This window comes from Rhincodon typus, chromosome 6, assembly GCF_021869965.1.
Source record: "Rhincodon typus isolate 14 chromosome 6, sRhiTyp1.1, whole genome shotgun sequence".
In the NCBI taxonomy this organism is placed as follows: Eukaryota; Metazoa; Chordata; class Chondrichthyes; order Orectolobiformes; family Rhincodontidae; genus Rhincodon; species Rhincodon typus.
Genome location: NC_063337.1, coordinates 11,377,468 through 11,402,467, shown reverse-complemented (window position 1 = coordinate 11,402,467; position 25,000 = coordinate 11,377,468). Strand labels below are relative to the sequence as shown.

General features: G+C 40.5%; 1 protein-coding gene across 1 annotated transcript in view; it reads right to left on the bottom strand.

Moving 5' to 3' along the window:
- The window catches only part of dhrsx (dehydrogenase/reductase (SDR family) X-linked), a 242,893-nt gene that overhangs the window by 149,145 nt on the left and 68,748 nt on the right, over positions 1–25,000 (bottom strand). Inside the window, exon 2 of the mRNA XM_020515831.2 lies at positions 3,007–3,114. Coding sequence (XP_020371420.2) covers positions 3,007–3,114 — 108 coding nt within the window. The remainder of the gene's footprint in view (positions 1–3,006; positions 3,115–25,000) is intronic.

Genomic DNA, 25,000 nt, shown 5'->3' with positions numbered 1-25,000 from the left:
TTTATAAGAAAGGTTCCACGGATGAGAAATTTCGGCTATGAGGATAAATTGTAAAAGTTGGGACAGTTTTCCTTGGAGAACAGGTCCAACTGAGGCATTCAAGAGGGCAGTGGACAATTATTTGGATAAAAGTGTGTAAGGATATCCGGAAAAGCAGGAGATTGGCAGTAGGTAAGGATACTCGTTTGAAGAGTCAGTTTAGGTACAATGGGCCAAACACAATCCTTCTCCACTAACAATTCCATGTTTCTGCAGCATGGTGGGTCATCAAATCTGGTTAAACTTCACAAAAGATTACAATTTTTAATTTTGTCGATCTGGCCTTGAAACGTTCCCTCAAGAGTCATTCTGTCATAGACTGCCTCAAAGCTTGCTTCTAATCTAGTTGATCACCATCCTGTCCTGCCTGAGACTTTTTAAACTGCACCTCAATGCTTACTCAAAGGCATAACTCCAGCTTTTTGCTGATAGCTACCTCCATGAAGCTAAAACTTTCCTGTGTTTGCCCTGAGCTCTATTCTTGCTCAGCTGCTTCAAGCAGACTCTACTTGCGTTTTTTTTTTAACTCCCTTTCTCAGCTGAACTGATCTCTTACAGGCACCTGGCTTCTTAACAGCTCCCACAACATCCATGACTCTTCCCAAGTCCCACCCGCAACAACTAATTGCCTAATAATGGGTGACACGGTGGCTCAGTGGTCAGCACCGTTGCTTCACAGCGCCAGGGACCCAGGTTTGATTCCACCCTCGGGTGACTGTCTGCGTGGAATTTGCACGTTCTCACCATGTCTGCATGGGTTTTTGCCAGGTGCTCCAGTTTCCTTCCACTGTCCTAAGTCCTGCAAGTTAGGTGGATTGGCCATGCTAAATTATCTATAGTGTTCAGAGATATGTAGGTTAGGTGTGTTAGCCATAGGAAATGCAAGGTTATAGGGTGAGGAAATGGGTCTGGGTGGGATGGCCTTCGGGGGGGTCGGTGTGAACACGATGGGCCAAATGGCTTGTTTCCACACTGTAGGGATTCTATGGAATAATTCCACCATCTGCCATGCCTGGATTTGAACCCCGGTCCCCAGACATTATGTGGGTCTCTGTATTAGCATCTACTGATAATTCCACTAGGCCTTCATCTCCCCCTGATTCATGCACGAAGAAAATCACATGCCGCTGCAGTGCACATTTTTGAAGTCTCTCTCTATTTAAATATTGGACTGCCTTTTCATTCTTTCTACCAAAGTGAATGACCTATCACTTTTCTCTATTAAATTCCATTTGCCAAGTTTCTACAAGTTGTATTTCTTCCTAACCTTCGGCAGTTAGGGATGGTATTAAATGCTGGCTCAACTAGTGACGCCCACTTCCCATGAATTAATTTTTAAAAAGTTCCCACCTGCTGCAAAGTTTTCCACCAGCTCAGGAGAAGATGGGGACAGAGCTGCAAAGTCACTGATCTAGTTATCCTGAAGCCCGTGTTATTGCTCTCGGGCATGGGTTCACATTCCACCACAACTGCCGACAGAATTTAAATTCAGTTCATAAAATCTGGAATTGGAAGTTTGTCTCAATAATATCAACATCTTGGAATTCACCACTTATTTAGTTGGACCAGTTTCATGAATATTGTGCTTACTAAAGCAGGTCAGAGACTGGGGGTTCTCAAAGCTTCTCCATCATCTACAAGGCACAAGTCAGGAGTGTGATGGAATAATCCCTGCTTGTTTGGAAAGTACAACTTCAACAACACTCAAGAAGCTTGACACCATCCAGGATAAAGCAGCCCACTTGCTTGGCACCTAACGGGGAGGCGATGGCCTCGTGGTATTACTGCTGGACTGTTAATCCAGATAACATTATGGGGATCCAGGTTTGAATCCTGCCACCGCAGATGGTGGAATTTGAATTCAATAAATATCAGGAATTAATAGTGTAATGATGACCGTGATTCCATTGTCAATTGTTGGTAAACCCATCTGGTTCACTAATGTCCTTTAGGGAAGGAAACTGTCATCCTTACCTGGTCTGGCCTAAATGTGACTCCAGACCCACAGCATTATGGTTGAGTCTTAACTGCCCTCTGGGCAATTAGGGATGGGCAATAAATGAATTAAAAAAACACTAAGCATTCAGTCCTTCTGACAGTGGCAGCAGAATGTACCATCTGCAAGATGCTACAGCAACTCCCCTGGAAGGACAAAGCAACAAGGCATCGTAACACCATTATCACCAAATTCCCCTTCTTTATGTCTCACATATGGGGGCATAGACAAGATGAGCCTAACGGCCTCCTTCTGTAATCTATCATTTCCACGGTTCTACAGAGGGAGATAGTGACAAAGCAGCAATGCCATCATGTTAGCATTTTATCAGAGTAGAAAAATCTGACACTGGAAGTTGGCATCAGTAATAGTAAACATGAAGCCACCATGAAACACTTTGCCTGATTAATGAGCAGCTCTCCAAAAGCTTGTGATTTCAATAAACCTGTTGGACTGTAACCTGGTGTCATGTGATTTCTGACTTTGTCCACCTCAGTCCAACACCAGCAGCTCCACAACATGAAATCATCTTGCATTGTTATAAAAACCCATCTGGTTCAGTGTTGCAAATCTGCTGTCCTTTTCCGATCTGGCCTACATGTGACTCCAGCAATGTGGTTGACTCTTAAACGCCTTTTGAAATGGCCTAGCAAGCCACTCATTTTAAGGGCAACGAGGGATGGGCAACAAAATGCTGCCATTGTCAGTAACATCCAGATCCCATCAAAGAATGAAGAAAAGAAATATCATCCTGGCTTTGGAAATATAATATCAGTCTTTCATCATCACTGGATTGGTAACCTACACATAATGGTAGGTAGTGATTCGAGTAGCTTACCAATGATACTGCACTCTGTGACCGAATGAAAGAAACTCACATAAATTCTACAGAGCTGTGGTCTTCAGAGCATATGCAGGAATCTCAAATGATTTGGCTTTAGTCTCACATATTATCAGGCAAAGGAAATTACCTATAATCACATGCATGCCCAGTCTTGATAGATGTTTTGCGGTTTCATACCCAATCCCTTTGGCACCACCAGTCACTATGGCAACCTTCCCTTTTTGCGGAGCAAGAACTGCAACAAAAAAAAAATAGAATTTCTTGATGACCCAGTTCTTCTTGTGTTGAACAATTACAAAAGCCTTTTTGTAATGGTTATGTTATTGGACTAACAATATAAAAACTTGGACTGATAATCCTGAGAATGGGAGTTCAAATTTATATGTCATTTTGACAGGTTCAGTTTAAAAGATATCAGCATTAAACAAAAGTAGTAGCAGTCAAATTGTTCAAAATTTGACTAGTTTCATCAGACCTGCAGGAATGGAGAACCACTAATTAGATGAGAATTTTAGTGCAAAAGAAGCCCATTTGTGTCAGAAAACCCAAGTGAACACATTTGATCATTCTACATTAGACTTCACTCCCATACCAATGAAAAACAATAATCTCTGTGGGTGAGATTGAGCAATTGATTTGATTTGATTTTGTTTCATTGATTTCTTGTCACGTGTACCTATATACAGCGAAAAGTTTTGTTTATGAGAAGTACAGGCAGATCACAGTAAGCAAGGACATACAAGTCATAGGGTGAAAATAAAACTAGACAGAACTTAAATTTAAGAAATGTTAGAGTTAGATCTGCTGTAGGGAGCTCGCCAGGAGTGGCACAGTGTCGGCACCATCTTGAATGAATTGACTTCACTTGCATACTGAGTACACAGAGGAACAATAATCCGGAACAAAAACAGAAGTTGCTGGAAAAGCTCAGCAGGTCTGGCAGCATCTGTGAAGGAAAAAACAGAGTTAACGTTTCAGGTCCAGTGACCCTTCCTCAGATGACTGGACCCAGACCCGGCCCCACCGGACTCAAAACATTACCTCTGTTTTTCCCTTCACAGATGCTGCCAGACCTGCTGAGCTTTTCCAGCAACTTTGTTTTTGTTCCTGATTTACAGCATCCGCAGTTGTTTCGGTTTTTATTCGGAACAATAATCGGTTACATTGAGCAATGCATTTGCACCTTTCTTAGATCTAGCCAAATCGATTTTGACCTTGAACCCTCTATAACATCCTCTTTCTTGAGTACTGCAATGCTCTCCTTAATCAAAAATGACTCCCCGCCTCCTTTTTTCTCTTTCCTATCTTTTCTGAATGCCTTGTAGCCTGAAATATTTAACACGCAGGCTTGCCCTTCCTTAAACCAAATCTCCATTATTACCAATACATCATAATTCCACAAGGTAATCTAAAGACCGCCCTCCTGTGCCATCTCTGTCTGCTCCTTCTCTCTTGCACTGTTTCATCCGGTCTCAATTCTCTCTCTCGTGCTGTTTTATCTGATGTCCACTCTGTCTGTCATGTCATTTTTCAGGTGTCCAGCTCCCTCTCTCATGTCCTGCTCCCTCTCTCTTTACACTATGCTACCTGGCGTCCGGTCTCTCTCCTCACACACTGCATTATCCACTCTCCCACAATTCTGTTATTCTACTGGGTTGACTATACAGAGACATATACCAATAACCCAAAGAATGCACGTTCAAATCGACTGTGGCATTTTGAAAAGTTAAATTCAGCTTCAAAAAAATCAGCACCAAAGGAAAATGATGGTTAAATTGTTACAAAAATACAACTGGTTTCATCAGACCAACAGTTGTGGTGTCCAACAAAACAGAAGTAAATTCAGTGCAAGAGAAGCTCATTTGACACACCAAGCCCATACCAAACGAAAATTCGCCAATGATTATTCTACAATGGACTTCACTCTTACCAATTATTTTGAGGAATAATAGATCTCCTGATCCATGTTGGAGGGAAACAAAATCATGCAGAATTATTAAAATTTCCATTAAATTTCCTGTGTTCAGGAAAGATTTCTGACTCAATATGTAGATATACCGACTAGAGGGGAGGCCATATTAGATTTGGCGCTTGGCAACGAACCAGGTCAGATGTCAGATCTCTCGGTGGGAGAGCATTTCGGTGATAGTGATCACAACTCCCTGACTTTTACTATAGTCATGGAGAGGGATAGGAGCAGAAAATATGGGAAAGTACTTAATTGGGGTGGGGGATTAAAATGCTATTAGGCAAGAACTACGGAGGACCAATTGGGATCAGGTGTTCTCAGGGAAAGGCACAATAGAAACGTGGAGGTTGTTTAGGGAGCAGTTGCTACAGGTACTGGATAGGTTTGTCCCACTGAGGCAACGAAGGGATGGTAAAGTGAAGGAACCTTGGATGACAAGACATGTGGAACACCTAGTCAAGAGGAAGAAGGAAGCTTACTTAAGTTTGAGGAAGCAAGGATCGGACAGGGCTCTAGAGGGTTACAAGGTAGTCAGGAAGGAACTGAAGAATGGACTTAGGAGAGCTAGAAGAGGGTATGAGAAAACCTTGGCGGGTAAGATCAAGGAAAACCCCAAAGCTTTCTATACTTATGTGAGGTACAAGAGGATGGCCAGAGTGAGGGTGGGGCCAATCAGGGATAGTGGAGGGAACTTGTGTGCAGAGTCAGTGGGGGTAGGGGAGGTCCTTAATGAATACTTTGCTTCTGTATTCACCAGTGAGAGGGACCTTGACGTTTGTGAGGACAGCATGAAACAGGCAGATATGCTCGAACAGGTTGTTGTTAGGAAGGAGGATGTGCTAGAAATCTTGAAAAACATCAGGATAGATAAGTCCCCTGGGCCGGACGAGATATACCCAAGGTTACAACGGGAAGCAAGGGAAGAGATTGCTGCCCCTTTGGCAATGATCTTTGCATCTTCACTGTCCACTGGAGTAGTGCCAGAAGATTGGAGGGTGGCAAATATCATTCCCTTGTTCAAGAAAGGGAATAGGGATAATCCTGGAAATTACAGACCAGTCAGTCTTACTTCTGTCGTGGGCAAATTATTGTAAAGGATTCTGAGAAATAGTATTTATGATTATTTGGAAAGCACAGTTTGATTAGAAATAGTCAGCATCGCTTTGTGAGGGGCAGGCCATGCCTCACAAGTCTTATTGAATTCTTTGAGGATGTGACAAAACACATCAATGAAGGTAGACCAGTGGATGTGTTGTATATGGATTTTAGCAAGGCATTCGATAAGGTTCCACATGGTAGGCTCATTCAGAAAGTAAGGAGGCATGGAATTCAGGGAAATTTGGCTGTCTGGATACAAAACTGGCTGTCCAACAGAAGACAGAGGGTGGTAGTAGATGGAAAGTATTCAGCCTGGAGCTCGGTGACCAGTGGTGTTCCACAGGGATCTGTTCTGGGACCTCTGCTCTTTGTGATCTTTATAAATGACTTGGCTGAGGAAGTGGAAGGGTGGGTGAGCAAGTTTGCCGATGACATAAAGGTTGGTGGAATTGTGGACAGCGTGGAGGGCTGCTGTAGGTTGCAACGGGATATTGACAGGATGCAGAGCTGGGCAAAGAAGTGGCAGATGGAATTCAACCTGGAAAAGTGTGAAGTGATTCATTTTTGAAGGTTGAATTTGAATGCAGAATACAGGGTTAATGGCAGGATTCTTGGCAGTGTGGAGGAACAGAGGGATCTTGGGGTCCACGTCCATAGATCCCTCAAAGTTGCTACCCAAGTTGATAGGGCTGTAAAGAAGGTGTATGGTGTGTTGGCTTTCATTGGCAGGGGAATTGAGTTTAAGAGCCGTGAGGTTATGCTGCAGCTCTATAAAACTCTGGTTAGACCACACTTGGAATATTGTGTTCAGTTCTGGTCACCTCATTACATGAAAGATGTAGAAGCTTTAGGGAGGGTGCAGAGGACATTTACCAGGATGTTACTTGGATTGGAGGACAGGTCTTATGAGGAAAGGCTGAGGGACCTCAAGTTTTTTTCATTGGAGCAAAGAAGGATGAGAGGTGACTTGATAGAGGTGTACAAGATGGTGAGAGGCATAGATAGAGTGGATAGTTTTAGACCTTTATTCCCAGGGCAGAAATGACTCTTACGAGGGGGCATAATTTTAAGGTTATTGGAGGAAGGTATAGGAGAGATGTCAGCGGTAGGTTCTTCACACAGAGAGTGGTGGGCATGTGGAATGCACTGCCAGCAATGGTAGTGGAGTCAGATACTTTAGAGACTTTTAAGCGACTCTTGGATAGGCACATGGAGGATAGTAAAATGTAGGGTATGCAGGGTAGATTGATCTTAGTAGGATAATAAATCGGCATAACATCGTGGGCCGAAGGGCCTGTACTATGCTGTACTGTTTTATGTTCTATGTTCTATAACTTTCAATGCTGCTTTGGAAAATCCTATAAGTCAGGCATTGTGATGTCTTTTACGTCTAAGTACATAAAGTTGCAAACTGATGAAGAAAATTGTTCCAGCCAGTCCTTCCCGCAGCAAAGTAGGGAAGGATCTTGACAAATAATACAGATCAATGCATTCTACTAAAGATGCCAATCAAAAATTCAAAGCTATGACTTCAAAGACCTAATCCTTACCCCAAATTATAACACTTTATTCATATTTTTAAACAGGAACTCAAGGATGACGGGCCAACTTGGTACTGATAAACTAATCGTGGCTGTAACCGACCTTAATTGATTCAATTTTTCTAGCTAATCCATTCTCTCTGCTTTGTCAGTTCACATGAACCATTGCTTTAGATCCGGCTTCTATTTTTGTAATTTGTACAATCCATCACACACACTGAAACGGAATGAATTTGAACTGAATACAATGAGACAAGTTCTCATCTCACGGACCAAAATAAAACCATCAAAAGTCATTTGAAGTGAAGACATATAATTGAATCAGATCCTATGATATCACGGGCAAAGAGTTAGTAGCAAGGCTGGATGTTTAACGTGAAATTCAGACATCCTAGGTAATGCAAGCTTATGCAAGCTTACATTCAAAGCAACGTAGAATCAGCCTAGCAATAGTCCATAGATCCTGCAAACTCAGTTTCTGAAATCTCAAAGTGTCCATGCCCTTTCAGAAAACTTTTCATCCTTCATCCTGTGCCCTTTCACTTTCTCTCCTGTCTCTTGGTTTTCATTGAGAAGTGGTCTGATGTGTGCCAGAAGTTATTTTACACCTTAACTGAAGATTTATTCTGGGCTGTGGAAAGGACCAGCGCAGCTATCAAAAGTTCTCATTTAGATCAAATGATTGCACTCGAAAATGTGGTGTTTAGACATCAGATAGTCGCTCATTAGCATCAACACATCAAAGCTCTCAATGATATCTAGAAGCTCTCAATTAAGACATCAAAGGCTCTCAATGTCATCAACATGAAGCTTCAGGCAAGCTCTCAAAGCCATCATTGAAGTTCCAAAAGCATCCATTGACAGGCATGAAATGTAATCAGCAACACACACATTGCAAATAAGCGAGAGGGAAGGATAGCGAGGAAATTAATAGCAAGTAAAATCTTAATTTATTAGTGTTTTCTTTGCAAAAACTCATTCTACATTTCATGACATAAAAACCTATAAAACTAAAAACAATAACTGTAAAAAAATTATAAATATATTAATCTACAAAAACTTTGACAACTATAAAACAAGATTAGATTCCTGAAAGCGATAACCATAAAAACAATGATGGCAATAAAAATGACAAAAACCATACTACAACATCTGAACCCAGATCTACATCAGTTCTGAATTATTTACATGCCTCCCACTACTATCGAGAGAGAGAAAGAGAATCGCGTGGGATACAGCAATCATTGCTGAGGTCTTTCCCCGCTTTGCAGCAGGAAGGACTGGCTGGAACAATTTTCTCCATCAGTTTGCAACTTTATCCTGCTTAGAAGTGAAAAGTAAAGACACATCACGATGCCTGACTTGTGGGAATTTGCAAAGCAGCATTAAAACCCTTGGAAATTTTAATAATGTTGCTTGATTTTGTTTCCCTCCAACATAGATCAGGAGACTTATTGTTCCTCAAAATAATCAGTGGGAGTGAAGTCCAACATAGAATAATCATGGATGAATTCCAGATTGATATCGGCTTGGTGGGTTGAATGAGCTTCTCTTGCACTGAATTTACTTTTGTTTGGTTGGACACCATAACTGGTGGTCTGATGAAACCGTTTGTACTTTTGCAGCAATTTAAGCACTAACATTTTTCTTTAATGCAGTATTCTTTTAAACTGAATTTAACTTTTCAACATGCCAGAGTTGATTTGGATTCACATTCTTTGGGTTACCAGTATACATTTCTGCACAGCCAGCCCGGTAATATAGTAAAAAATTATGGGTGAGCAGATATTTCAGTGTGTGAGAAAGGACAGACAGCGGATGCCAGATAAAACAGCGTAAAGAGATAGGGAGCAGGACACCTGATAAAAGGAGAGAATCAAGCAATTTCAAGTACAGAGTAATTGGCAGGAGAGAGCAATCATGGGAATGAGCAGTCAGGGGAAGCACAAACAATAATGATGGGGTGCGATTACAGGACCAATTGTTGGCAAGAATCCAGGGTGAGAAGCAATAAGGAAAGAAGAAAGTTGGGAGGGGAGGAGAAGAAAATCCAGAGGCATGTAGGGAGTACAGAGAACAATCAGGGGAAGTCGAGAGGCAGACAGATTTCCAGGGGGGTTAATCCAGGTAGAGAATTGGGAGAAGAATCCAGGGGGTATCGTGGGGGGAGAGAGTGAAAGATCAGGCAGAGGACAGGAAATATGAGAGACAGGGAGTGCGATTGTCAGAGAGGTTGGGAGGGAGGGATCATGGGAGAGGGAGAGATCATTGGGAGAGACTGGCAGGGGAGAGAGAAAGAGAGGGAGGGAGAGGTCAGCAGCAGAGAGATGCAGGGTGATAGAGGGTTCAGGGGGAATTGATTAGGGAGTGGAGAGGGAGAGTGGGAAATTTTAAATTTGAAGAGGGGAAGAAAGAGATCAAGAGAAACTCTATCCAGGGGAAGTCAATCCCATGGGATGGAATCTCAATCAATATGCTGGGAGATTTGGAGAACCCAATCATTTTAGGAGGATTCAATCTTGTCAGAGGAACAAAAACAAAGTTGCTGGAAAAGCTCAGCAGGTCTGGCAGCATCTGTGAAGGCAAAAACAGGGTTAACGCTTCAGGTCCGGTGACCCTTCCTTTGTCAGAGGAACTCCCCTGCTCCTCATCCCTCCCCAACTCTGGCAGCTACAGAGGCATCACTCTCCTTGTACCCCAGTGGTCAGATGACAGGGTTGCCCTTACTATGATTCATCACTCTGCAATCTGGTTGGCCTGCTAACAGAAACCAATTTGCAAAATCTCTTATCTCAATCCAATTCTATTGAATAATCAGTAGTCTCCTCTCACACAGTACAAATGTGGGTTTTCCCTTTAAATTGATATCCTTGTGAATTGCCCTGATGAATGTAAGATGGAAAACTTCAACAAATTCTGCCCTTTCTTTCACCAATGCTCAAGTTCCCAAATGATTACTGAACAGAAATGAAATAAACAAAATACTAACCTCTGTGATTAAAATCATTAAGTAAACATTTTATTAGTTTTGTGATGTACAGTTTTGAAGACATATTAGTTCACAAGCTTTTTTTCTTAAGAACCAATTTACATTTCAACACTTGCAAATCTCCACTGAAATTGTCTCTTGTGTAATTCTTGAAATTTTATGCACAAAAATTAAAATGAGGCGATAAACATTTCCCTCAAATGATTTTTCATTGATGGAACATGTGCAATCATTGTCCCAAATTGGCTATTCCTCCTGGGAGGCTAACAATATGGTAAGCTGATTTACCTTGGGGACATAATGGGGTAAAGATAATGGATCCATTCACAGATTGAGGTTTCACTAGGTATATGTAAACGTGGTTACCTACATACAGACATCAGAAAATTGAAAAAAGGACAAACATGTGTTTGAACCCACACTACGTGATATACGCACTGCCTGTTAAACAGTCCACAATGTATATAACTTATCAACTGGGACGAAGAAAAATCTATGGCACAATATCTGATGTGTGGAACTTAGTCAAGTCTTGTCTAACTTTCTCATTCTGCTGCAGCGAAGAGAAATCAAATATCACTGACCACAAAAACTTGAATGCTATGACATTACATTCAATGCCAACTAATGACAATGATGCCACTTGGAATGTTAAATTATAGGTATGGGATTACTTTTCTTTGCTATTGATATCAACTGGTAGTTCAAAGGTTGCCTCTCAGTTCAAAGGGAATCAAATGATGCCTGGAAGATTACTTTTAAGAGCAAATTAAAGAAGGGAATGATGTCAAAGGATATTGAAAGGTGACATTAGATGTCAAAAATTTCTGGTAGGGAACATTGGCTAATATTTCCCGTTACTCATTAGGTTTGAAGCTACTTTCAGTCTCTCCAGTAATTCTCGAGATTGGCTTAAACAACATGAACCAAATCCCAAACCACAGACATTTTTGTCCATGAGGAAACCTGCTTCTCGGGACGTTGCAAGTATTTCTGAAGTATCTGAAGCTTTTTTCCTTTCAGATAGCCCCACAGAACTAAGGTTGGCTTTCTTCTGTCCTGGAGTTATGCACCCTGAGATGGCTAAACAGTCCAATGTTGGATCTCCAGTGGAGTCGGATTTTGTTTGATGAGGTGGGTGGATGGAATGCTTGGATTTCTGTATGGATGATAATGGCTGATGGAGATAATGGACTAGGTTAGGCAATGGTCCATCCAGCAGTCATTAGCTCACATCATGGCAAGGGTGTTGCAAACAAGCTAGCAGTCCCTTGCTCTGACAACGACACAGTCAAGCAGGTACCAATGTCTGAAGCAATGGTGTTGCCTTGAAGTCTTGTATTTGACTCTGATGAAATAGGGTCTCTGTTATAACTAGACCGTGATCTAGGCATTTCACCAGGAGGGGCACTCTTTAATGTTTGTTTTCCCTATGCCTTCCTTGCTAATTATGCCTCTCCAGTGACCTTCCCAATTCTAGTGTTGCGGTCACCAGAGATAATCAGCTTTTCTCCCTTTGAAATAAAAGACAACAACTGATCAAGGCTGGTGTAGAATTCCTCTTTAGTTTCTTCCATTGCTTCTCGGGTTGAGGTATATACACTGATGACACTGATATACTGCTGCTGGGTTACGGTAAGCTAAAAGGGTCATGAGATATTTGTTAATCCCATGGTGGTGGTGGTGGTGATGCAGATGAATGTATCCATATGTTGGTTTCCCTAGTCCTGTAACCCACAATCTGGAACCACCTCTGGAAGGTCAGTGAAGACTAACTGCTGCCACAGAAATACCACAGTATCTGAAGCACTGTTATGATGTTAGAAGTGCAGCAATTTGACAGTGAGGTCCCCCAAAAAGCAATTTGCATATAAGCAGTGTCTTTTTATATTAAGTGATGGTATCTACGAGATATGTATTGATTAAGATACCAAAGAGAACTCTCCTGCTTTTTAGAGAAACATTGCCATTGGATAGTTACAGAGGGTTGACAGAGCTACAATTTAAAGTCTCATCTGAACGAAGGCATCTCCAATAGTGCAAAACCCCCTCAGTATTGAACTGGAGCATCAACTTAGATTTCTATGTTCAAATTTCTGCAATAGTACTTCAGCCCACAACCTTCAAACCCTTAGGCAAGAGATAACTGAGCTACAGCTAATATATCTAGATCAGGAGTGTGCAACCTGCTACTGCTTTCCTCATGCCTGATCAAACATATTTTGAAGCTAATTAAACAGGTTGTTTTTCTTTTAAATAACTTTTGGGCAACATGTAGCTCAGTGGTTAGCACTGCTGCCTCACAATGCCAGAGACCCAGGTTTGATTCCAGCCTTGGGTGACTGCCAGTGTGGAGTTTTAATACCCTCTCCAGTCCACATAGGTTTCCTGTCACAGTCTAAAGATGGGCAGGTTAGGTGGATTTGCCATGGTAAATTCCCCATTGTGTTCCAGGATGTGCAAGCGAGGTGCATTGGCCACGGGAAATGCGGGGTTACGGAGATGGAATGGATCTGGGTGGGATACACTTTGGAGGGTAGGCAAGGACTCGATATGGCCTCTTTCCCCACAGTGGGGTTTCTATGACTTTTTATTAACATTGTACTTGTAAGAAAGTATTAGTCAACTAACAACATTAAAATGCTGTCAAAATCACTGTCTTTATTTCCATTATTATTGGCATTTGAGTAGCATTCTGACTCATAAAACATTGCATTTTTGACTGAGTTTTAAAAATAGGTCTTCCTGTTATTAAGGTTACTGATCCCTGGCCTGGGGAATATTGAAGAAATTTTCTTAGCAATGAAAACTCTCAGAGGATACAAGGTGGCTAAGTTTTAAAGGTTTTGTTTTAAGCTTGGGTAGCTCAAAGCTACAAGCACGAATCATGAGGAAGTCACAGACATGTACTATTATAGGATTAAACAATATCCTGGTGCCCAATCAATCGTCTAATAACAGGCTGCATTTGGTTACAAAGCTGGAACATTGCAGGGTGCGTGAAGCATAATGGTTTGCACATTGCCCCTGTGGATGGAGCAAAGCGTCACCAGACCAGTAATTTTCAATGTGTGATTCCCAATATAGAAGTGATACTTGTGGGTTAGGGAAGCGTGTCAGCTTCCAGTGATAAAAAGAAACTAATGAATGTGGGAAATCAAAGAAGAACAATCTGCAAAATTTACAGAAATTCATGTTGATCAGAAAGAAAATACAAAACAGACACATTGACGTAAGGACATGAGAGATCGAAGCCGGAGTAAGCTATACTTAATAGACTGGGACATTTTCACTGTAGTACAGGTGGTTGAGGGGTGGCGGGACTGACATATGAGGAGAGATTGATTAGTTTAGGATCGTTTTTGTTGAAGTTCAGACTAATGAGGGGGGATCTCGTAGAGACTTATAAAATTCTAACAGGGCTAGACACGGGGTAGATGCAGAGAGGATGTTCCCAATGGTGGGTGTGTCCAGAATGAGGGGTCATAGTCTGAGGATTCAGGGTAGACCATCTAGGATGGAGATGAGGAGACATTGCTTCAACCGAAGGGCGGTGAGCAGTAGTTGATGCCAAAACATTGAATGTATTCAAGAGGAGGCTAGATACAGCACTTGGGGCAAATGGGATCAAAGGCTTTGGGGAGAAAGCAGGATCAGGCTATTGAGTTGGATGATCAGCCATGATTGTGAAGAATGGCGGAGCAGGCTTGAAGGGCTGAATGGTCTCATCCTGCTCCGATCCTCTATGTTTCTATGATAGAGGCTTACAAAATAATGAGGGGTGCAGATAAGGTGAGTAGCAGGTGCCTTTTCCCTACGGTGGAGGATTTCTAGACTTGGGGCATATTTTTAAGGTGAAAGGAGAAAGATTTTAAAAAGACATGAAGGGCATTTTTTTACACAGACAGTGGTTCATATGTGGAATAAACTTCAAGAGGAAGTGGCATTTGAATAAGCAGATAAATAAGAAATGTTTGGAAGGATATGGGCCAAGCGCAGGCAGGTGGGACTAGTTTGGAATTATGGTCGGCATGAATTGTTGGACCGAATGGTCTGTTTCCATGCTGTATGACTCTATACTTCCCTACAATTCTGCTCTACCATTCAATAAGATCAGAGCTGATCCGATCTTGATCCCGGTTCCATTTTCCTGCCTCATAATCCTTGACTCCATTATAATCCAAAAATCAGTCCACTTCAGCCACGCCTCAGCTTTAGAAAATTTCAATGATTCTGAGAGAAGAAATTCCTTTGTATCTCCATCTTAAGTAGGTAAACCATTATTCTGAAAGTATGACTTCCAGGTCTGGATTGCCCTTCAGGAAAACATCATTGCAGCATTTAGCTACTCTGTCAAGACCCCTCAAAACCTCATAAATTCAATTCTCATTCTTCTAAACTCTGAAATACATTCCAACCTTCCATTGTAAGACAATCCCTTCATTCCAGGAATGATAAGTCAACCTAAAAAACACTTCCTTAACTTTCATATGACAACAGGCCTGCTTCATTCATTTCTTTACTGTGTATGCATTTTTTAAAAATTTTATCTGCCTTGTTCTTTATTATTTATCAAAACATCACAAGAATTTCTTTTTTTTTCCTTTTCCTGAAACCTTGAGAAAAATTCTGAAAAATCATCTAATAAATATGGCAGAAAAAACAAACAATAATGGGTTAAAAAGGAGTCCACCTTGGATGAACGGTAGCTCTCCTGTGCCATAGTCAAAATCCATTCCACACCTGTAATCTAGGAAAGGATCTTGTAGTACAGCAGTAGCATTCCTACCTCTGGGCCAGAAGATCAGGTTCAAGTCCCACCTGCCCCATGTCTGAGTAGATGATTAAAAGCAACTCTAATCTAGAATTTCAGTGTACTTCCCAGGGAGTGCTGCAGTGTCCAAGGTGCTGTCTTTCAGATGAGGTGGACCTGAAAGAAGACATATACATATGGGCTCTTGCTATGTGGAAACTAACTGCTGTGTTTGCATACAAAACAACTTTGTTGCCTGTGACCCTGTTCTAAGGATGTGACTGGCACAATGTAAAATGTAAATCATCACTACAGGTAGTCTGCAGGGTTTCCACTCCTCAGTATATTTGAAAGTTGAGTTGTACTCAAGTCAGAAGACAATACAGTGCAATATAAAATAGCTGTTCATAAGTACAAGCAAACAAACACATGTTGGATCTTTAAAATTACTAATAATACAGGATCTTGTTCACAAGTACAAGCATTCATGAGTCAGACAATCATAAATCGGAAACCATCTGTATATTTTGGAACTGCTGAACAAATTCTTTTAATTCCCTAGTCTTCTCTCCTCCTTTCCTGCCTCCTGCTTGGAACAGGACCATGTTTGCCCTCTGGTACCCAAATAAAGCAAATAATTAGTGGAATCATAGAATGGTCATGGGAAGTGGCCATTTGACCCATTATGTCCTTGTTGGTTTTCTACAAGAACAATTACCTGATCCCACTCCCCGCATTCTTTCTGTAAACCTGTATATTCTTCTCTTCAGATAATTGCCTACTTCTCTCGGTGATATTAATGCCATGATGGGATTTGAACTCTTGTTCTCTGGATTGCAGACCAGTAGTTTAACCACCACTGTATTGAATCAAACTGTGTGATACCTATGTGTTTTGAAATAACAAGGGCTGGCTCTGTACAAATTCAAGGGTTAGTAGAATCAAAGTGAATTATTTGGTGTGTATCTTTATCCTGAGACCATGAACTCTCATTCTGAATTCCTAAGTCCAGTCAGGCATCTTTGTAGCATCTGCCTGAAGCCAGTTTTTAAGATTTTTACATATTGAATAGATGTCAACAGTACAGATATTTTTGTCCTGCGCTGAATTAAATATTAATCTTCCTATCTGCACCTGGGCAGGGACCAAAGGATAATTTTTGAAAAACCATTAATTACAGTGTTTCAGGCAGAAAATTCCGCAGAAGATAACCCAAGCCAAGTTTCCCACTACCTGGAGACAATATTGGCAACTATAACACACTGGCTACCATCCTATTTTGTTCATACATATGGGAAATTTCCTGAGCTAGTTTGTCTCAGTATTTGACCACATCAGGAAAAGCTTGAAATCTTAAAATCATTCAAGACCAGGTTTCCCCATTAGCAAACCAATTAGAAATCATTCTTCTTGTCATTAAATTAAAATCAAACTCTTTAAATAAATATCCACAAAATTATTGGGAGGATTGATTTGCAAAGCTACTGCCCCTTAAATAATGTGTCCTATCATAATGAATACAGGTACGGTACCTTAGAGATTAGGTCACTGAAATTATAATCCAGGAATGACTGAACTTATTAAATAAATAAGTGGAGCATAAAAACCTGATATGAGTAATTACTATGTGATTAAGTAACTATGAAACTATTGATTGTCGTTAAAAATCCATCTGCTTCACTGGTGTTATTTAGGGTCAAAAATACACTACACTTATCTGTGTCTCTAGACCCAAGCAAGATAGTTGACTCTTAATGGCCCTCTGAAGTGATCTAGCAAGACCCATAGTTGTACTAAATCACTACATCTGTAGAAGTTCAAAAAGGCAGCTCATCTCCAGGCTTAGGGATGGGTAATAAATAAAATGAAAATTAAGCATTGCATAGTTGGGTTCAAGAACTCTTGAAACACTTTCAAAATACTTAATATAATCACTCAAAATGTATAAAAAGGTGAAAATTCATTCATTCTCCAGTAATCGTTTGACGCTCCCACTACAAGGAGTCATTGAACTTCAGTCTCAATTTCTGAGATCATTCATTGCTTAATCTAACAAAATAGTAAAAGGAACTTGTAGTGGAATCGTTTAAAGGGCAAGATCCCACATGCTTGACTCCCAGTTTGGAGGCTGTAAGTTGATCTCAGTCAGAAAGGTGACTGAGGCTCCACCATTGGTGTCAGCATCCTCAAGAAAGAAGAAATCAGCTCACAATGGTTATCCTTTGCTGCAACGTGCAACTGGATGTCTGCCCGGTGAAGACAGGTTTGGTCTTGTGGTCCCAGTGGTGAGTAATTAGTTTACACTCACTGCCCAATTAGACCCAAGTTCAGCATTCTGAAACTTCTTCCCCAGCTTTGGCAATTTAATAATCCATACTACTAACTCAGCAATTTGCCCAAATGAACATAGTGAGGATGCACGTGGAAGGAACAGTGCATATGTGGAGCTTAATAGAGCCATAAGAGGGCACTTCAAAAGAATAAGGGACATGGTAATGCTTAAATAGCATAGGCATTTATGACAATGCTATGGCTTTAAGAGGCAAATTTTGTCCTGTTTTAGTTTGAACAGAAGTTTTAAGGCTGATGCGCCAAGCAGTCTACTCAGAGCCACTAGAGTAAACAGTCTGTGAGGTCTTGGAGTTCTGAGGAAGGGTCACCGGACCCGAAACGTTAATTCTGTTTTTAACTTCACAGATGCTGCTTCGCCTGCCGTGTTCATCCAGCTCTATACCTTGTTATCTGTGAGACAATCTATTTTTCTGAACTTGTCTTTTGCCAAGGGTGTGTTTATGGGATGTTACTGTACTGGAACAGCTACTGCTAAATAGTTAAATAATCAATTATTCTATTAAGTTTTCCAAAAGAGTTAAGTTATTCCAATTTCTTCTTTCATTTGTTGTATTTTAACTATAGTATGTGAATAAAGTGTGTTTTGCTTCAAATCTGGCAGTTTGACCAATCGAATTATATGCAGAACACAACACCTGGCACTTGCCTTTAAAATAAGAAAAAGTAAGGCTATCTTCTTCATATATTTAGAGGGGGTTTGATCTGGTCCATAATAAATAGAACTTGCATTTACATAGCACCTTTAAAAGTAGAAAAAATGGTCTAAGCTTCACATGAACATTAATGTGAATAAATGAAAGCCAAGCTAACAAGGGAATTATTAAAAAGGATGACCTAGAGTTTGGTCAAATGGATGGATTTTAAGGAAATTGTTGAAGAGGAAATGGAGAACGCGAAGAGACAGAATTCCAGTGTGTGAGGCCTTGGTGGCTGAAGGGCAGGGATGCAAAAGTCAGAGGAGATAAAAGTTCTGAGATCTTTACTGAAAAATCGAAGGAGAAACTGCACAGGGTTGCTGGAAGAATAGACTCGATGTATCACCTTAACCTTTCCTATTCGATTCTTCTTTAGTGCGATGATACTGTAGACTGATATTTATTAACCCTCCTCAGCGCATTCTTTACATCAAACCCTCTGGCATAAAGGAGCTGCTGATTAAAAAGCCTTTCCAAACTGGGGAAGAGAAACTTATACATAAGAGTCAGAACTAAGAGTATTGTATATTTGCCTGGATAAAGCAGATCCATTATTTAGGTCATGGCTGTGTTATTCAAGCTTTTTTCCCATGCCCACCACCGCTACCCACCCCCAACATAAATACATGGCAACTGCTCCAAATGGATCTTGCTTACTCTCACCAATTTACATGATCCACCCTTGACATACCACTGTAATTACTAAATTTTGCAATACTAGAATTTACAAAGATAAACTAGATTTTCAGTCTCCTCAATATGATTAAAAACAACATAGATAAGACTCTAGCCATGTTTATCAGCCCCTAACATCAAACTGCAGAGAAATCTAAAGCAGCTTAAAAATAAAATTCGTCAAGTGAATGTTGTCATTGCTTCATGATGTAACTTACAAAAATAATCAAGTAAGGCAATTGTTTTCTGAATCAATCAAGGCTCAATTTGGCCTCTTCAAAAGAATTGTTTCTGTAACAGTGGAAATGCCCTTCTGCGTCAAATAACAGTTTATAACCGACCTCTATACAATCCTGCAGAAAGCCTCATTGACAAATATACATCCTTTGAAACACAGACTTCCCAAATGATTTGTCTAGCAACACTCAAACGCCCACTTACCAAGCTCAAAGGTTCTGGCATCACAGTAAATAACAACATGCTGAAGACAGTTGCCTATCAGAGGTATAACTGTGCAGAGAGAGCCAAACAACATATAATAAATAATGACACAGTGCCTGTAAACACTAATTGAGAAGATTACAAAAACACACTAAAATACTGACATGGATCTTCGAAAGTATTTGCAACAATGACACAAATGAACACATAATTTCTCAAAGGATATCCATGACATTCCCATCCCTATTAAACACATTGTGGCTACAAATTACCATTAATTATAATAATGAGTAAACAGTTTCACAATCTGGGATATCATTTGTATCACATAAATTTAATATTCATACAAACTGATATCAAACTCTACTCTTCTTTCTTTTTTCCTCCATTAAGGGCGGCACAGTGGTTAGCACTGCTGCCTCACAGCACCAGGGACTCGGGTTCAATTCCACCCTCGGGCGACTGTCTGTGTGGAGTTTGCACGTTCTCCCTGAGTCTGCGTGGGTTTCCTCCAGGTGCTCCAGCTTCGTCCCACAGCCCAAAGCTGTGCAGGCTAGGTGGATTGGCCATGCTAAATTGGCCATAGTTTACAGGGATATGTAGATTGGGTGGGTTATAGGAGATAGGTCTGGGTGGGATGCTCTGATGGTTGGTGTGGACTTGTTGGGTCGAAGCGCCTGTTTCCACACTGTAGGGATTCTATTCTATGATCTACGAAAGAACACTTCCAAGCTATCTAGATAAGCTGGAGCCAGATGCCATCTTGAATTTGAAGAAACCAGTGGATAGATTTTCCACCTTTTTCAGATTACCGGCCCAGCATTAGTCACTGCTATCTGACTTGATAAGAGAGGGCAATATGTTATAATGTTCTGTTATTCAGAATTATACAACGTAACACAATGTATCAGAATGAACCATAAGAATAAAACTACAAATTCTGAGGGCCATGCATGACTAGAGTTATTGGTGAATATTTAATCTAAGCCAGTGACATTGCTTAAAATTGTTTTAGATCACTCCAAGTACTGCAGAAAACTTCTTACATCACGACAAGTATGATGTTAGAAATCCAGCTATCAAAAACTAGGGTTGTCCACCAAGCATAAATGTTTACATGTTACCATTTATTTTGTTATCAAATGAATGAAATGATTTACTGGGACAATTCAGCTAGGTGTCACACTTGCTTTTATTTGTTTGTGAAATGGACATCTTTGGCTAGGGCAGCATTTATTGCCCAGAGGGGAGTTAAGAAGCAACTGCATTGCTGTGGGTCTAGAGTCAGAATAGATTAAGGATGACAGATTTCTTTCACTAAGGGACATTAACGAAACATACAGGTTTTTTACAACAATCGACAATAGTTACATGGTCACTGTTGGGTAAGCTTTTTATTCCATATTCTGTTGAATTCAAATTTCACCAAATGCCATGGTGGGATTTTGAAGTAATGTCACCAGAATATTAGCTTGGGGTTCTGGAACACAGTGACATTATCAATAAACCTCTCTGTCACAGATACATGCCGGATTAGTTACAGGCAATACATGCCAATATTTTCCTGCACTCCTTGACCCCACCCAATCTCACCTGTCAGTCTACTGTCTGTGTGGAGTTTGCACGTTCTCCCCATGTCTGCGTGGGTTTCTTCTGGGTGCTCTGGTTTCCTCCCACTGTCCAAAGACATGCAGGCTTAGTTGGATTGGCCATGTCAAATTGCCCATACTGTCCAGGGATATGCAGGTTAGGTGGATTAGCCATGGGAAAATGCAGGGTTACAGGGATAGGGTGGGTCTGGATAGGATACCCTTCAGTGGGGTGGTATGGACTTGATGGCCCAAATGGCAAAATGGTTCCAACTCAAGAATGGCATGTGACCTGGAAAAGAACTTGGAGATGATGGTTAGGGTTAGACTTAGGGTTAGGGTTCCCATTCATTTGCTGCCTTTATCCTCCTAGGTGGTAGAGTTTGTGAATTTGGAAAGTACCTTTAAAAGAGGTTTAGCTAGTAGCTTAAGTACATCTTGTGGATGGTACACACTACTGCCACTTTATTGATGGTGGAATGAGTGAATATTTACCGTGGTGACTGCAGTGCAAATCAAGCAGACTGCTTTGTCCTGTATAGCATCAAGCTTCTTCAGTAATGTTGACACTGCACCCATGTAGGCAAGTGGAGAGTATTCCATCACTCTCCTAACTTATGTCTTGTAGATGATGGACACGCACTAGACTTCCTAAAGTCAATTCGTACTTCCACATATCTGAAATGCTTCTGCCTATTTCATTTTGTATTTATGTCCTCCCTTTTTCCTTCATGAGATGTGACATGAAGTAACTCCACAGAGGTGAGTATCCCATCTTCAAGGCCCAGGTTAACAATCTCAATCAAGGATCTTGTGATCAACGAGATCCACCTGGTTCCAATCACTAAATGAGTAAAACTGTTGTTACCCATCTCTAATTGCCCTTAAGCTGAGTACTTCTTCAGCCATTTCAGGGAGCACTTAAGTATCAACTATCTTGCTGTGGGTTCAGAGTTATGTAAAGGCTCCACCAGGTAATATTTTGTTTCCAAAAATATATTGATGAACGAGATACATTTTTACAACAACTGATGATTCCTGGTCACCATTACTGACACTAGCTTTAAAAATTATTTTTAATCAAGCTACTCAGACATGTTATAACAAGAGGTGGGACCTGAACCTAAACATCTGGTCCAGAAGTAAAGATGCTACCATTTTGCCACAAAAACCCAAATTTATTTTTAATCAACTTATTTGGATATGTTATTAGTTTTTTATCCCAGATTTATTAAGTTAATTTAAATTTCACTAACTGCTGTGTTGGGATTTGAACCTTTGCATGATGGAATTATTCTGGACCTCTGGGATTACAAATACGATGACATTCTCGCGCTCTCACCCTCTCCCAAAGCCTGTAACTATCACTGTCCAGCATGTCTATCAAGTTCTGTATCGTATACAAACATAATAATTCTGCACCTACCCCAAGTCTGCATTATCTATAAAAACTGAAAAGACTAGTAGATTTTAGGGAACACTGTTGTGAACATCCCAGTTTGAAAAACGTGCATCAAGACCACCCCCTGCTTGTTTTCAGAGTCAATTTCCTAGTCACACTGTCACTTTCCGCTTAAGAAATTGCAAGCATGTCGAATTAACAAGTCTCCTGTTTGGCATTTTGCCAAATGCCTTCTGAGAGTCTTTATATACATCTACTGTATTACTTTAAATACCATTCTCTTTTAACTCATCAAAGAATTTGATCTCAGTCAAACATGATGTGCCTTTAACAAATCAATGCTGGCTTTCACTAATTAACCTCTGTCTCTCTAAATGAGAGCTTATTTTGTCCAATACTGCTTATTAGCGACTTATTTGTAACTTCCCTTTATGCCTTCAATTTCCACTTCATCCATTTAACAAAGAGGGGCATGCATTAATATAGCAACCTCAGGATTTCCTGAAACATTTTATAGCCAATGATTTAATTCTGAACTGTAGTCATTGCTTTCCTTATATGGAAATAATGTGTATCTTTGTGACATTTCTTTTCCTTCCTTATGCTTTTAACAGATCTGAAAAGATAGCGTCAGGAAAAATGTCTGACAATTAATTTAATTTATTAACATTCATCTTAAAGTGCTACACTAAATCATAAACTGGCCTGCAGAGAATTTTGCAAGAGACTCGAGTTTGCCTAAACCTGTCTAGTTTGCTCGGAATGCAGCCCAAAGTTCTAATTGAACAAAATGTTGCAAATTGTTTTGATACTATTTTGTTTTATTTTCTAGTTCTTACTCTATTTAACACATTACTGGGATAATAGCAGCAAGGGTGGAAAGGGTTGTATCCTGTTGGATTGAATTATTACTCTTTCTGAGGTTTTGTCGTACAAGCTTTTGAAGTCTTTTCCCTTACAATTTCTACAGGTAAAAAAAGATTTAATTATATGACAGTGAGTACTTTACACAGCCCCTGCTGTGGTAAAAATTCTGCTCTTAACCAATCAAACCTTTTTGTCCCATATTATAGATTATTAAAGCCAAATAGCTAATTTGCTTAATAATCTATACAGGCCCACTCTTACAGAATAATGTCTTTGGGCCTGAAATTCACTCTCACCAATGTTATCAGCCTCATTACGATCAAAAGATAGAACCTGAGAGCACAGTGTATAACACATTAGCTGTGGTGCTTTTGTTCTGCACCAGAATAAAGTAATAATCTACATTCTTTCAGCTACCACCAAAAATGTGAAAGTCAACACTTAGACAGCTGTAAGTATACTTTCTTGGAACAAGGCATATTTTATTGGACTAAAAACTACAACCCTACTGCTGGGGGAACCCCCGCCCACCCACCCAGTTCCAAAAATTCCACATGCTTAACAGTACATTGTTAACAACAGCACTAAGTCCTAAGCTTTGGGGTAGCATGGTGGCTCAGTGGCTGGTACTGCTACCTAACAATGCCAGGGACCAAGGTTTAATTACAGCCTCAGGTAACTGTCTGTGTGGAATTTGCACGTTCTCCTCTTGTCTGCGTGGGTTTCTTCCGGGTGCTCTGGTTTCCTCTCATAGTCTAAAGATGTGCAGGTTAGGTGGATTGACCTTGTTAAATTGTCCATAGTGTCCAGGGATGTGCAAGGTAGGTGGTCTGACCATGGGAAATGTAGGTTTACAGGGATAGGGTAGGAGGATGAGTCTGGGTGGGATGTTCTTCAGAGGGTAGGTGTGAACTGAATGGGTCAAATGGCCTGTTTTCAGACTATAGGGGTTCTATGACTTTGGAATTCCCTCCATAAACCTTTCGCATTATAAAAGTGACCTATTTAACCAGAGTTTTCGGTCAGTTGTCTGAACAGCTCCTTAGGTGTCAAATTTTGTTTGATAACACTCTTAGAATGCATGTTGGAATGTTTTATTATGTTAAAGTGTTACATAAATACAGTCAGCTGTAATTTGATAAAGGTTACAGGGCAACATGCTTAACATAAGAGTAAGAGAAATAGCAGTGGGAGTGACCCATGTGACCTTCAAGCAAGCTCCACTATTCAATACGATCATCATCCACCTCAACTATACTTCCCTAGACTAGCCACACATCCTTCAACTCTCTTTGTAGCCAAATATCTATTCATCTAAGTTCTTTTTGAAATCCAGAGTACAAAATTCCAAAGATTCAAAACCTTTTGAGTGAGGAAATTTCTCCTCATCTCGGTACCCAGTCCTTCCACTCTCTGGATAGTCAGAGACCCATCATACGACCCTCTCAGAAGTCCTAACAGCAGGAGTCTGGAAACTTGCCCAGGAAGTCTAAACTTCCATTGGGATTCCCCTGCTCCCTGAAGATATATGACTCTGAGTTAAAGACAAAATCTTCAGACAGTTCTGATTCGTTCAGTTGAATAGTCACACAGAAAATATTAGACAGGAAAAATCTTAGTCCAACTCATGGGTGATTACACAACTGAACTCTCAATCGCTCAATCTGACATTCCTCAACTCCACATTTGAACCATGCCCACCCTCCTCGGAAACTACATCCCCAGAAACTCCTAAATACCCAACTCACCC